This window comes from Spermophilus citellus (genome assembly GCF_964194105.1).
Source record: "Spermophilus citellus genome assembly, chromosome: 4".
Classification (NCBI taxonomy): domain Eukaryota; kingdom Metazoa; phylum Chordata; class Mammalia; order Rodentia; family Sciuridae; genus Spermophilus; species Spermophilus citellus.
This window is the reverse complement of record NC_138185.1, coordinates 127,553,612-127,568,746: the sequence shown is the minus strand read 5'-3', so window position 1 is coordinate 127,568,746 and position 15,135 is coordinate 127,553,612. Positions and strand designations below refer to the sequence as shown.

The 15,135-nt window shown below is 35.0% G+C and overlaps 1 protein-coding gene across 5 annotated transcripts in view; it reads right to left on the bottom strand.

Annotated features, from left to right (window-relative positions):
• The window catches only part of MYO5A (myosin VA), a 207,184-nt gene that overhangs the window by 67,534 nt on the left and 124,515 nt on the right, over positions 1 to 15,135 (bottom strand). For all 5 annotated transcript variants that reach the window (XM_081290005.1, XM_081290006.1, XM_081290007.1 and 2 more), the window contains 7 exons: positions 13,798 to 13,884; positions 13,602 to 13,710; positions 11,006 to 11,217; positions 9,908 to 10,064; positions 5,801 to 6,040; positions 4,081 to 4,329; positions 2,224 to 2,317 (listed from right to left, as the gene is read on the bottom strand). In XM_081290005.1, coding sequence (XP_081146131.1) covers positions 2,224 to 2,317; positions 4,081 to 4,329; positions 5,801 to 6,040; positions 9,908 to 10,064; positions 11,006 to 11,217; positions 13,602 to 13,710; positions 13,798 to 13,884 — 1,148 coding nt within the window. The remainder of the gene's footprint in view (positions 1 to 2,223; positions 2,318 to 4,080; positions 4,330 to 5,800; positions 6,041 to 9,907; positions 10,065 to 11,005; positions 11,218 to 13,601; positions 13,711 to 13,797; positions 13,885 to 15,135) is intronic.

Here is a 15,135-nt window from a genome sequence, read left to right as displayed (position 1 = left end):
AATGGAAACTTTCATACTCATTCCTCATTTTCTCTCTAATGTTTTAATCTGGATTTGCTTGAGTTCCTAGTCTACACCCCAAACTTAATTCCTCTGATGGATTAAGAGATATTTTGATAGCTGATAAAGCATTACTTCAGGATTGTCCATGAGGTGTTTTCAGAGGCGATAGTATGTGAACTGCTGGACTGAGTTGGAAAGATCTGCCCCCAACGTGGGCAGGCACCATCCAACACACTGGGGGCTTAGTATGAAAAAGATAGAAGAGCAACTCTTACTCCTTCTTCCACAGACAAGATACTGTTTTTCTCTTGCCCATCAGAACTCTGGGTCTCTGGCTTTTGAATTCTGGGACTTGCACAAGCAGTCACCTGGGCTTTCAGGTCTTCTGACTCAGACTGAGAGTTAGATACACCATCAGCTTCCATGGTCTTAAGGCCTTCAGACTTGGCCTGAGTCATGCTGCCAGCTTCTCTGGTACTCCAACTTGCAAATTGTGGGACTTCTTATCTTCTGTAATCATGTGATCATGTAATTCCCTTAGTGAATCCCCTCTAGAAAATTTACAGCTATCATTGGATCTACTTCTTTGTAGAATATTTATAACAGTCTAACAACTAATCTCATTAATTTGCCTCATACACAGGTACTTTTTCTTTAATTTCATCATTACTAATAAGATACCATTATTGTCTGGGTATCTCATGTTAAAACTTTAGGACATTTTGTCTTTTTTGAATACCTCATCAAAAATTATAATGTTCTAGTGACTATTTTTTCATATGATATAGTCTCATTCCAACCCGTCTTTTCTCTTCCACTAATTATTATTGTTTAATATAAATGGAGATACTTTATAAATCACCACTATGTTAATTATACCATGAACAGCAAATAGAATAAATGTCCATATCTAAAAAAATTGAATATTTTATTTTTAGTTTGGTAGCAAAAAGTGGTTGATCTTAGGAGAATAATATTCCTTGGTTTAGCAAAAAATAAATAAGAAATAAGCAAGATCCAGAAAGATATCTGTCATGCTTTATTCATTTGTGAAAACTAAATAAACTGATCTGATAGAAGAGAGTAGAAGAGCGGTCATTAGATACTGGGAAGGATGGATAGTAGGGAGGAGGGACAGAAAGAAGTTAGATCATGAGTATCAAACAAAGGAAAGAAAGGAATTAGTTCTGGTATTTATTTATAGTATAGTAGGGTAACTATGGTCTATGGCAATTTATGATATATAAAATAAGCAGAAAAGAAGAATCTGAAGGTTTTCCACACATAGAAATGATAAACTACTTGAATAGATAGAAATGTTGGTTACTCTGACTTGATCATTATACATTATATACTTATATCAAATTATTGTATTTTACCCCAAACAAATATACAATTATATCAATTTAAAAAAATAAAAATAAGTCAGGCATGGTGGTGCCCACCTATAATCTCAGTTAATTAGGTGGGAAACAAAGTGGGAGGAATGGGGACTGAAAACAAATTCCTTGCCTGTATGATTATATCAAAATATACCCAACAACTATACCCATAAAGAGGATCAGAGAGCTGTGTTCCCCTAACACTATGTAAGGACACAGAGAGAAGGCACCATTATATAAACCAGGAAATGGGACATCAACAGACACTGAATATGCTGTTACTTTAATCTTAGACTTCACAGCTTCCAGAAATGCAAAAAATAAATTCTAGTGTATATAAGCCAAAAAGGGGGGTGGAGGTGAACCTTAGTAGTAGAGTGCATGCCTAACAGGCATGAAAGCCTGTTCAATTCCCAGTACTGTTAAAATAAAAATAAAAATAAATAAACCAAATACATAAAAACATACATCCCTTTATCTATCTATCTATGCTAGCTCAAGAATTCTTACTAAATCAATAATAATTCTATAAGTCATAACTGATAAATTACATACATAAAGCAAATTAACTTTTGAAAAAATCATATATAGCATTGACCGAATGAGTTCACACTGGTACACAGAGAAACCAGGCTTACAAGTTCAGCACTAAGTCAACCAAAATATCTGGGGCTCCTACAACTTCTAACTGTAAATTTACTGATGATAGCCTCAACTTTTTAAAATATTTAAGTGCTAAGTAATCTTGTAACTGGAAAAAATAACGTAATAACTTATAAGACTTTGGTGTGAGGTTGGTTGGTGTATATATAGTATGTTGAGCTTACATAAGCCTTACCTGTCATCTCCTTAGCCTGCTCCACAATAAGGTGATTGAGGGTCTCTTTTTCCTGCTTCAGCAAAGTATTTTCTTCTTTCAGATTTGATACCAGCTATAAAATGAAACAATAAACTGAGATGACTTCGATAGAGGAATCTCCATTACTAAGTCTAAAGACCACATAGAAGTCACTCCATGCTTTCACCATCCTTGTGCCTCATGTCTTTGACCTGTTACATCTAGTCACCTGTCAAACTTGGCTCAATTACCCTCTCCAGACACTTTCTGGAAACCTCCTCCATTAGGTCTCTTCTCTGAGTTACTACAGAACCCTATATATGCCTCTTTATAGCCCTTATAAATGATTTACTTTTCTGTCTTCTCTAATAGATTAGATTCCTAGATGACAAGAATGGTGATAGTTGTTTTATGTTGTACCTTGAACATTTAGCAATTACTTGGTACCTAGCAAACATTTGTTCTCAAGGCAATATTACCATCTCATCTCAACATTGTGACACAAAGCTCATGTATATTCATAATTAAAATGAACATATATTTTACCACATTAAAAAAACAAAAAAAAGGACTGACCCTTAACTTTCTTGTTTCTGGTTGGATAAAGATCCCCAGGAAGCAAAAATCAAAGGTAACTTAGCAAAGTACATAATTTACATCCTTGGAATAAAATGGGTGCTTGTGATGAATGATATTTTAATCCTGTCTCCCTCAAAGTGAGAGCTATATTAATAAAGAGAAAGATGATGCACAAACCTTTCAACACACTAGGCTTAGTGATAGGAAAAGAAGGCTCTGTGATCATAGATCCTGGAGACCAGGAAAGTAGACAATAACACTGTGCCATAGCCAAAGTCAGTTTAAAAAGTATCCCTTCTGGTAGACCAGTCTCCCCTCTGTACAAACATGGATTTAACATCCATTCCAGTAGAAAGGTCTAAATTCTCTGTGGGCTCTTAGGAGAAGCTGCTCTTAATCAGGGGTGTACAGACAATCCTGTAGTGCTTTCTCAAAATCTAGGTGCCCATCCCACATTTCCAAAGCTTGGGGAGGACAATTTTTAAAAAAATATATTTTTTAGTTGTATATGGACACCTTACCTTTACGGATTAAACCTAGTGCCTAACACATACCAGGCAAGTGCTCTACCACTGAGCCACAACCCCAGCCCTGGGGAGGACCATTTTAAAAAACTCTCCAGGAAGCTGGGCCTGGTGGTGCACATCTATAATCCCAACAACTCAGGCAGCTGTGGCAGGCTAAGCTTAAGGTCAGCCGAGGCATTTTAGCAAAACCCTGACTCAAAATATAAAATTTAAAAAGGAATGGAAATATAGTTCAGTGATGCAGCATCCTTGGAATTCAATTCCCAGTACTAAACTAAACAAAACAACCCCAATACAAACAAACAAACAAACTCTCCAGGAGATTCTGATACACTCCTGGTTAAGAATCAGCTGTAGTGTAACTTATGGACTTTTTATTCAGAGAATATTTTTCCAATGATGAAGCTGGCTATCACAGTGAAATATTTTCATTCTTTCCCTGTCATTATATCTCTTCAAAAGGATCAAAGGTGGTGCCTACATCTACTCCTCTGAAAAGAAGACAATGAAATAAAAAGAAAGGAGAAATCTGAATCTGCTCATGTATACTATTCTATCAGACCGGAAAGGCAAGAACTTAGCTTAAAAGAGGAAACCTTTTTCTTCCCACCAAGCTTAAATACTCTGAAGATTCAAAGGAATCTGGAAATCTTCTAGGGACTGAGGAGACTTAAAGGAAGAAAAGAAGTCCTAAACACTGCCCATTTACTTTGGGTAAGGTATAGATTGAAATATGGATATTAATTCCTACCTGCTCAGTTTCTTGTTTATATCTATCTGCTCGTTCTTCAATGGTTTTTTTCTCTGACTGAGTTTGTTCCAGGTCTTTCCGGAGCTTGGCAATTTCTTCCTGCAGACTAAGAACTCGTCCAGTGGCAACCTTAGCTTCCTCCTCACTTAGCTGAAGACGTTCTAAGTCACTCCGTAATTTCTCAGTCTCAGAGTTGTATACTCCTTCCAGATTGGTCAGTTTTTCCATGAGGCATTTGTAGTCTTTATTCTTTAAACATACAAATAAGCAAGAATAAGTAAATATATACTACTCATATGAATAACCAAATGTATTTCATGAAAAAATCATGCTTACTAATCACATCTGTGTTACATCATCACAGCATTATTATAGTATATAACCAAATCTGTTAAACCGAATCATTTATAATACACCTTGTATTAAACTCACATTGAGATATATGGGCCAAGTCAAAATGACAGCACATTTCCTCTGTATTAAGAATAGACAGGGATATGGATGGCAATATGCTCAACATTTACAATAACACAACCAATATCTTCTCAGTGATACAAATAGAGGATAGCATAGCACAATTAATTCTGTTGTATGTGATATGCAACACAGATATGGTTTTTCATGATCATGAATTACATAGTAAATTCTTAATTTCATGATTTTTTCTTGCAGGGGCAGGGGTTACCGAGATTAAACTAAGGGGCATTTGGCCACTAAGCCCATCCCCAGCCCTATTTTGTATATTTAGAGATAGGGTCGCACTGAGTTGCTTAGCACCTCGCTTTTGCTGAGGCTGGCTTTGAACTCCCCATTCTCTTGCCTCAGCCTCCCAAGCCACTGGAATTATAGGTGAGTGCCACTACACCTGGCAATTTCATGATTCTTAATCCAGAAATAGGGGAATGTGTAACTTAATTTTGAAAATAGAACAGAATGCCACTAAAAACAATGAACCAGCTAAATGATGCATAAGGATGATAAAATGGATTAAAAATCACAAATTTCTTACAAATATCCATTTAGTACCTCAAAATTCTTTTGTCTTATTCAGAAAATCTTTCAAAAAATCTCATTTCATTCTGATCCTTGTTTTCTTTTGCTATTCTTATCATTTATATATTATTAATACCTTTATGTCACTTACATATGCTAAACTATTATTTAGTAACTATCACTAAGCAATCAATTCTTTATCTCTGCAAATAGCCTGTAAACTCTTTATAAGCATGGGCACCTTTCTATTTCTTTTGTCATTTCAGTGCTAAAAGAATATTATACTGCATACAAATAAATGATATGGTGAAAGAATTCTATAAAGTATAAAGTACAATAGGACTTTTGATCATTAAAGGTCTGAAGTGGGTTAGGGTTAGGGTGTTCTCAAAAATAAATCCCTTCCTTGATCCTTAAATTATAATCTAACATATGAGCTCATCATTATTTCTATGCTCATTACTGTCATTATTTTATTTTTTGGTAAGACTAAAGGGTAAATTAAGGGGAAACAATATTGAAAATAATCCCAATGGATTTCTTCAGACATGCTCCAACATCAGGGCTCCTTTTAAAAACACACCTGCTCGTATACGGGGTAAAAATGGGAGTTCATAACCCACTTGAATCAATCTGTGAAATATGGTATATTAAGAACTATGTAATGTTTTGAACAACCAACAATAAAATAATAAAAAATAAATAAATAAAAAATAAAAAAACACACCTGCTCATCAACTTTGCGCTGCAGCTGCATAATCTTGTTCTCCATGCCAATGTGGAGCTTCTTATATCGTTCCACAGAGCGAGCCTCAATTTTGAGCTTCTTAAGCTCACGCTTAGCCATCATCCTCCTGAAGCAACACTGAAGATAGATTATGGCATGCATGCTCTTCTTGTAATGTGTTCGAGCCAGCCAGCCACGGACCCACTTCTGAATGATGACTGCTTTGTGTTCACGGAGTATCTGCAGAAGAGGGTAAAGATGAAGTAGGTAAGATCCTGGATTATACAATGGTTCAACTCTATCAATGAGAGGCTGACATGTCAAGCTGAGAATCAATACATTATCTAAAGAGAAAGATGAAAAAGTTGAATTAATAATGCATTATGTGGATTATTCATATCACAGAAATATGAAGGCACAACATTATCTTAACAAGTGATTTTATAGGCACAAATTATATGTATGATTATAAGCAGAATATACCTTGGAAACTGTCAAATAAAAGGCATCAGATTACCAAAAGAAAAAGGGTCTAAAGAGAAAAATACATTGATGTGGCTGTGTCCCTGTAGTATGCTGTTTTTAAGTCCTTTGGGTATAATCTGAGGAAAGGAATAGCTAGGTCAAATGGTGGTTCCATTCCCAGATTTCCAAGGAATCTCCATACTGCTTTCCAAATTGGCTGCACCAATTTGCAGTCCCACCAGCAATGTATGAGTGTACCTATTTCCCCACATCCTCACCAACACTTATTGTTGTTTGTCTTCATAATAGCTGCCATTATGACTGGAGTGAGATGATATCTTAGAGTAGTTTTCATTTGCATTTCTTTATATATAGAGATATGCATTACTTTATATATAGAGATATGCAAAATTGTGCTCCATATGTGTAATAAGAATTATAATACTTTCCACTGCTGTCGTGTATTTAAAAAAAATAAAATCAATGTCTATATTTCTATATTTAACTAAAAGATTTAAAAAAGAGAGAAAAATACATTATGTTTCTTATTGTGTATGTTTTCTGTTAATAGACAACCCCCATAAAACTTCCAGAACCAGACACTCTGTGAACTACATGCTATTAAACTAGAAAATCTCCCCACTACTCTTACTGTTGACATCATCTCACCTCACTGTGCATTAGGCCTGTGCATGAGGACATGGGGGTATGGTCAGCAAGCTGTTAGTAGAGGCCAACATTTAGGGTGCTAAAAGTTCTTAGGTGATTTGACTTTTTTTTCTCCAGAAAAAAGAAATTATGACACTCTTGTTTGTTACATTTGAGGAATACCATTCTATGTAGTTTCTAATTCCTATTTTAAATGAATAAGAAATCTGCTTGTGGAATTTAAATTTGGAAGGATGGGTTTAAAAAGAAAGTGAAAATTACAAAGATGTGAAGTAATCTTCTTTTTGATTTAATGTTTTTAAAAAATATTTTTTAAAAATATATAGCCCCTTAAATTTATAGTCAACTTATATTCATGCCTTTTATGAGATTAATTTCTTGCCACTAAAGACCATTTAGCATAAACTATATAAATATTTTCTAGGAAAGATGGAGAAAATAAAATCTGAATTTTAAGAAAAGATTGAACTAGAAAAACCTTGAGTTCCTTCTAAGTATATAATTTTATGAAATAACTCTTGTATGAAGTACATGATATTTAAATGTTATATATTTGAGCTGGATGCAGTGGTGCATACTCATAATCCCAGTGACTCAGAAGGCTGAGGCAGGGGGATCACAAGTTCAAGACTAGCCTCATCAACTTAGCAAGACCCTGTCTCAAAGTAAAATATACAAAGGGCTGGGGCTACAGCTCAGTAGTAGAGTGTGCTGGGGTTCAGTCCCACACTGTGGGAAAAAAAAGTTATGTACTTGGTTAAGTACTTGTTAGTGATTCATACAAATGAACATATTGTATCTCTTGTAAAACTTCTAAAATGTAAAAATCTCTGAAACCATCTATTTAAATAGATAGCAGTTTAATAAGATCATAAAAAGAACAGTTCCTACTTTTAGGTTATATACCTGAGAAAAACAAAGAAAAAAATAGCATTCTAGAAGATATACTTAAGAAATCAGTGGTTAAGTTTTGAATTATAAAACACTAAAATAAGCATAGGTGTTTAGGAGACCTGAGGAGTATCTTCTACCAACTCAATCCTGCACTTTTGGCTGTTCTTCCAACACTATGGCTTTCATCAAGTGCAGCCTTGCATTGTGCTGCCATGAGGCCAGCCCTCTGAACTTCTGAACATACCAGTCCTGAGGGAGGCCCTTGTTTTATCCAATGATTAAGGAGCAGGAACAACAACACTCAGTGATAGCAAACTGAAGGGTTTCAGACTTGAAAGTTCAAACAGCACACAGTAGCAAAGTGACAACACAAATTTTGCTTCTTCCCATGTGACTTTAGACATCGGTCCATTTCTTTAATTTCAGTCAAATGAAAACATAACATAATTGGAGCTTCCATGTTCAATGGAACATGACTCAGATCCGTGACTCAGAGAAATGAAAGAATGTCTATATTTCCTTTAAGACAGCCCCCACCCCAATCCCACTATGGGAATCCTTGGATCTCAAGAGCACAGCTAAAAGAAACTAGGATTAATAGGATGGCCTGTATGTGAGCAAGCATCCAATCTGAAACTACTCACCCAACGCTGTGTCCAGTCACAGTGGGAGTGAGCCAGCCAGTGACTGCCACTGCCAAACTACTGGCCTCAAAACACATTTCAAATGTTTCTAAAGAGATTACTGAGGAAATTAGTTTAGTATATCTGAAAAGCCAAGTATAAAGCTCTGAAATCTCATACTTACGTAGAAAGAACAGACTATAAAATAGACATAAGCAGAAAAAAGGATCTGGAGTAGCTGCCTTTAAATTTCCTTCAAACCACAGTTATTAAATATGTTCATTCAGATCTAATCAGTTTTATAATTTTTTATATCTAAAATCACTTCAAAATAAAAATGTAAAATGAATGGATGAAAATGGCCAAGATACACCCATACACTGCCAGTGATAAGAAACCTACCCCTAAATCACCCTATTTGTGTGCCTTCTGACTGGGATGCCCACAGAGCTCTAATATCCAGTTAGTAGATTTCTGGGGTGCATTAGAAACACAGTCTACACGACAGGCTTAAAGCCTTGCCAAAATGAAAGAGATAAAAACCTTTTTATCAACTGTCACAATTAAAATTAATCTGGTGATCCAGTATGTATAGAGTCATCTTTATTATTGCTAGATATAAAAATGATTTTTTAAAACCTTCTAGAGCATCATACTCCAATTAATACAATTTTAGCCATAATAATGTTATAATTTATTTTCTCTTCACCTAGTAAATTCTTCCAAGATGGTCTGATACTTGGGTTAATCTTCTACTCATCTGTCATATATTTGACCTAATCATATATATTTTATTTCTCTATAGTTATCTGATAATAGACTCCAAAGATAGCATTTCCAGAATTTATAAATTATTTGGAAAAATTATATTTGTATATGTGACTAGGATAAAGATCTTAACATGGGAAGATTATCCTGGATTATAAAGCAGGATATAAATATCATTATAATTGTTCTTATAAGAGACAGACACGAAAAGTTAGACACATTGAGAAGATACTGTAAGGGAAGAGCTGATTGGAGGGATATGCCCTAAGTCCAAAGAGTGCTGGCAGCTACTAGCAGTTGGAAGAAGCAAGGAATGGGTTCTCCTCTAGAGCTTCTAGACAAAGTACAGTCCTGTTGATACCTTGATTTTGGCTAAGTAATGATTTTGGACTTTGGTCTCCTGAAAGGTGAAATAATAAATTTCTGTTATTTTCAGTCACTAAGTTTGTGATAACTTATTATATACCTACTTTTGATTTCCAAACTACACAGATAAGGAATGAGAGGAGATAAATTTTTTCTTTTGTCTTATTAATATGTAATTATTTCATATTTAAAAACACACTACAATTGTTAGTTTTTTCCATATGGCTCCTATGTCCCAGCATCCCCTGTGGCATTATGTACATATATGGAAATTGATTAATGTTAATGGAATAAATAAACAAATTTGAAAATAATGTCTCACCTTGTGATACCTATTTCTGGCCAAATAGCCTCGCAAATAAGACTGAAGAACAATAGTGGCAGCTCGTTTAATCTTGTACTTCTTGTGGACCACATACATCCGCCAGTATTTCTGAATGATGACTGCTGCCTTGGTTCTACGCAGAAATTTAGCATAGCTAAAAGAACATAGTAGTACATTGTCAATAATAAGAAAAATGCAAAAATTCATATCAATGTCTTGGTCATAATGAGTAGTACCTGAATTAGATTATTCTAATAATGTGCATGATAAATCAACATTTATATTTGCTTATATTTGTATAGCAATTAGTAGTTTCCCAAAGTAGAATTCATTCATTACCTCATCTGAATATTTATTATCATTAATTTTCTTACCTGAGCCTTTCCAATTTCTGAAAAGGGGGCCATCCCATACTGCCAGATTTTACAATAAAAAAAAAGTAGAAAGTTCATAATTCTTTCGAGGACAGGGCTTATAACCATCAGCTATGTGCCCTTTACAAAGGAGACCAGTCTACATGGTAATCCCATATTTACTTATCATAAACTTTCTTAGATCTACCCATTGTTAATGTACCATATTTTTTCCTAAAATCTGTTACGGTGTATATTCTTCATCATTAATGCCTTTCCACTTATACTTCAAAATTAAAATTGTCCTAATATGTAATCACATTGAAGTGTAGTTCTTCAGTACAGTATAGACCTTCTCAGCTACTTGTTCTTCAGCTACTACCTTCTCAGCTCCTCAATGGAGTCATTATTAAGCAGGTCATATTCATGCCTATTTTAATTTACACATGATTTCTTCAAACTACCTATAAAAATAGAAAACACCAAAATTTTGAGGATATGAGTAGGTAGAAACTTAAAATTTTCTGAGGATGAATCAGAATCATCTATAAGGCTAAGTGAAATTTTATTATATTTAACTGTCTTATGAGTTGTTTATTCCTTGAAACTAAGAAGGGGTGAGATGCTGACTTCTTAGGTAGGGTAACTACTCAAACCTGCCTTAGGTTGGATAATGAATTAGGTGAACACCTTAATTTTAGGGCCCTGTGAGAAATAATGTATAGGTACTCGGGAGACCTACCATCGAGCCTGGTAGCCCCGCACATATCTCTGCACAGTGATGGCTGCTTTACGCATGCGTAGGTACTTCTTCCTCAGCAGCCAACCTCGGATGGTCTTCTGGATCCGAATGCAGGCAGCCCTCAGTTTGTCTGCCCTCAATTTTTCTAGATAGGCCACTTGACCAGCACGGAAAAAGATCTTTGTTTTACCAAACTGGTATTTGTCCTTGTCCTATTTTAGGAAGAAATTATATATTCAGAAATAATAACCATATAAAAGAAATTTAAAAGAGAAAAATATGTCTAGAAGCAGAATCAGTAAAAGGATGAATCTATTAGCTAAAACTTAGGCTACATCACAATTAACTAATGGAGCCAGATTTTTGATCATATGCAAGTTCAGCAAATAGAAGGGATTTTTAAGGAAAACTATAGTTTAAGAGTTATTTTCCAGAATTATTCTACCTGGAATTTTTTTTATCTGAGGCCCAAAACTTGGTTGTGGGTTATAGGCAGCTATTATTTTCTGGTTTGTATTTTAAACATCTCAAGGAAATGGAGATGTTGACACTCCCTCAGAGTGACCGAGTTGTAAGCATTACATCAGGCTGTATATTCCATGAGCAAGCTGAAGGGACAAAAACATCAGTGTGAAGAATAAGGCAGGAAGAAAAGCATATGAAATAAAATTGGGGGAAAAAAAAAACCAACCCCAAAATCCATGGGTATTTATGTTAAGAGTTGAGTTTCTAAACAATTATCTCTTGACTTCATCAACAGTATTTAAAACAAAGACAATAAGAAAAAACTTTATAAACGTGTTAAAATCCTATAAATTTCAAATTTCTTCCCCCAAATATAATCAGTTACATTGCTCAATGACATTTGCTTTACAAAAATAAACTTTTGAGTTTCATACTGTTCTTAGTGAGTCACCACATCTAGAAACATATAAATTATTAACCATTCTCATATCAAAAGAAGAGTAAAATGCATGAATAATAATCACCACTGTGATCTGAAATTCTAAGCAAAAACAGGAAATCCCTTTTCACTGTAAGCAGATATATCCTATCTTATACACGAAACCTAAAAATAAGAAACCTTCAAGTGCATCTAAAAAATCTAAAATTATTCAACAATTTTAGAGTCATAGTTAAAAGTGATCCCCTCCTACCACCCCTGTCCCATCTCAAGATCCAACTTTGCCTCCATCTTTCAGGCTCCTCTCCTATTCCTTTCGAGGCCCTGAAACCAGGTCCAGAGTGGTAAGGAAGACAGGAGTAGGACTGTTGCTCAATCCCATGTGAACTCAGGGTTGAAAGGAGATGGGCCAAACTCGACAAACACTAGATTTTTTAAAACATGACTTGTTTGTTTTTTAAAAACAAACAAACAATATATATATATCTATATATATATATATATAGATATATATATCATTACCAAAGGAAATTACCTGTTAACAGTATAATTAGAACTAACTATCTTGAAGTGAGGCAATTCCCTTCAGACTCGTTTCAAACAGTAAAAATATATTTAAAAAAAATTTTTATGAATCTTAATTCTCTAAGTCCTAGATCAGAAGATCAGTAATTCTCAAAGTGCAGTTCTCTTCAGATAGCATCAGTATTACCTGGGAATTTGTTAGTAATGCAAATTATTGGGCAATTCCCCAATAATTGCCCCAGAAATTATGGGGGTACGGCTTAGAGATCTGTGTTTGGCAAACACTCCAGGTGACACTAATTCACAATAAAGTTTTAGAACTTCTTAGCCTGGGATGATTGATTCTCTATAATATCAACCTATATTTCCTAACCATTATTTTACAATCCCATTCACAAATCTTACACTGCAAAAAGCTACTTTTTCTGAGCAAATCCTATGTTTGCTTGCTTTTTTCATCCCATGCTTTCTCTTAGAATATTCTTTCTCCAGTTTTATCCAGTCTTACCCATTCTTCATGGCCTGACTCAAAATACACTTCTTTCATGAAATTGTTCCTCCTTCCCCTAGCTGGATGTGACTTTACCTTCCTGATTTCTTGTCCTATTCATTAAGCATTTGATATAGACTCTAAAGTACAGTGTATTTAACTTTAAAATGAATTACTTGCCAAGATAGACTGTTACTTGAGAATAAGGCTCATTTTTTGTTTTTGTTTTTGAGACAGGGTCTCACTATGTTATCTACATTGGCCTCAAACTCCTGGGTCAAGAGATCCCCTCATTACAACCTGAGTGGCTGGAACTACAGGCATGCACCACCATACCTATTAAGAATCATTTTTTCTCAATTACACATCATCTGGTCAGGTGTCTTCCATAAGTAAGTACTGCAAATATTTTTGCTGAAATGATCACAGTCTCTAAAATAAATGTGTCTCAAGTTGGGTTCAGGCCTTAACAATTTTATTTTCTGATAGTGGACCATTCTCCTGCTCATAAGTTTTAGCATGAGTGAGCCTCAACCTCTAAGACAGTGTGCCCCTCTACCCAACCACCCCTAGATAATTTGGATGAATGATATTTTACATGGAAGCTCCCAGGGTCTTTACAAATAAGAACCACAAGGCCTTTGTTCAGATAAAGGTAAGTGAAAAATCTTTCTCACCAGTATCAGTTTCTCTAACACATTCTTGCATGTTTGCTTTCTGTCACCTAGCACATCTTTTTGCTTCATTAGGACTCGGTAACGACTGAAAAATTCTTGATAAGTCCACCTATAAAAATAAAATTTCATCAGTTTATTTAAAGAACTAGGAATCTCCCCATTAGGATTCCTTACACTTGAAAAATGTCACGCCCACCGTGAGGGGAAACCTGCTGCACTGATTCGAATGGTTTCCAGGACACCACATGCTCTCAGTTGCTGCACTGCCCTCTTCTCATCAAACCTACATGTTTAAAAAAAAAAAAAAAAAAAAAAAAAGGTCATTAGTGCACAAAGAACCAAGCTGTAGTCACTCTCCTCAGGCAGGGTTTAAATTCTTCTGTAAACAACCAAGTGGATAAATTAAAAAAGAAAGCATTCAAAAGTTGAAGCTGTGATCAAAATGGAAAACTTCATGAGACTGGGGAGAGACAATGAGCAATAAAAATAGAGCTGTAAAAACCCCCTAGGGTTCAAACCACAAACTCATAAGAAAGTGCACTGAGGATACTAAAAAAAGAAAGGAACACAAAATTTCTCTGCATTGTCCATACTCACTTACATGGGTTGACCTGATTAATTCTCAGAGTTTTTTAGCTCCCTATATGGGTTCTCCTGGAATGAATACTGGCCAGTCTGGAAGATATTCTTCATTCTTGAGCAGTTCTATCCCTCGGACTAAAAACGGACACCATTCCAACAGGAAGGACACATTAAATATGCCCCAGCAAGTTTTTTTCTTAAAAAAATTATTGATGTTTTAAAAGCTATTTACTGTATACATACTAAGCATGTATAGTGTTTATATAAATGAAAATATTTTTATTTTGTATTATACTTTATATTATTTCACTATGGGCAATTGAAATCTTCAAATTAAAATAATACTAAAAGAGGAAGCAGAAAGGTCTCCTCTAACTATATGATCACTCTTATTACTCCCATAGCTAGGCTCTGAGTGATCCATCTACACCTTCTCCTGCACTCTCTTCTCAAGTGTTCTGTTGGTGGCAGGAGATGTAGTTTGCTGATGCAAGGTCATGGCTCATGGCATGGCAATTGCTTCCTGCTTGCCACTTCCTCTAGAGAGGGCTTCTTAATGATGAGGGGCACAGGACAGCAGTCTTTCAGATCTACTCTCTAGACAATAGGATTGGCGGGGAAGTAAGGAAACAGGCAATCATAATTTGTAGAATGGGTGTATGTGCCTCATTTTTTTTCCTTTTCTTTTTTTCTCATCTTTTAAAAAAATACTTATGGAGCAGTGTGATATTTTAATATATGTACATAATGAGTAATCCTCAGACTAGAAGCATGATATTTGACCTACAAATTCACAAATTCCATTTCTAGAAATATACTATCTGAAGGAGATATTAGACAAACAAAAATTACAGGCAAAAGATGTTTTTACAGCATTGTTGAAACAACCTAAATAATCATCAGTAGGCAATAATTTGAATAAATAATGGTACATCTGTGTCATAGGATACTC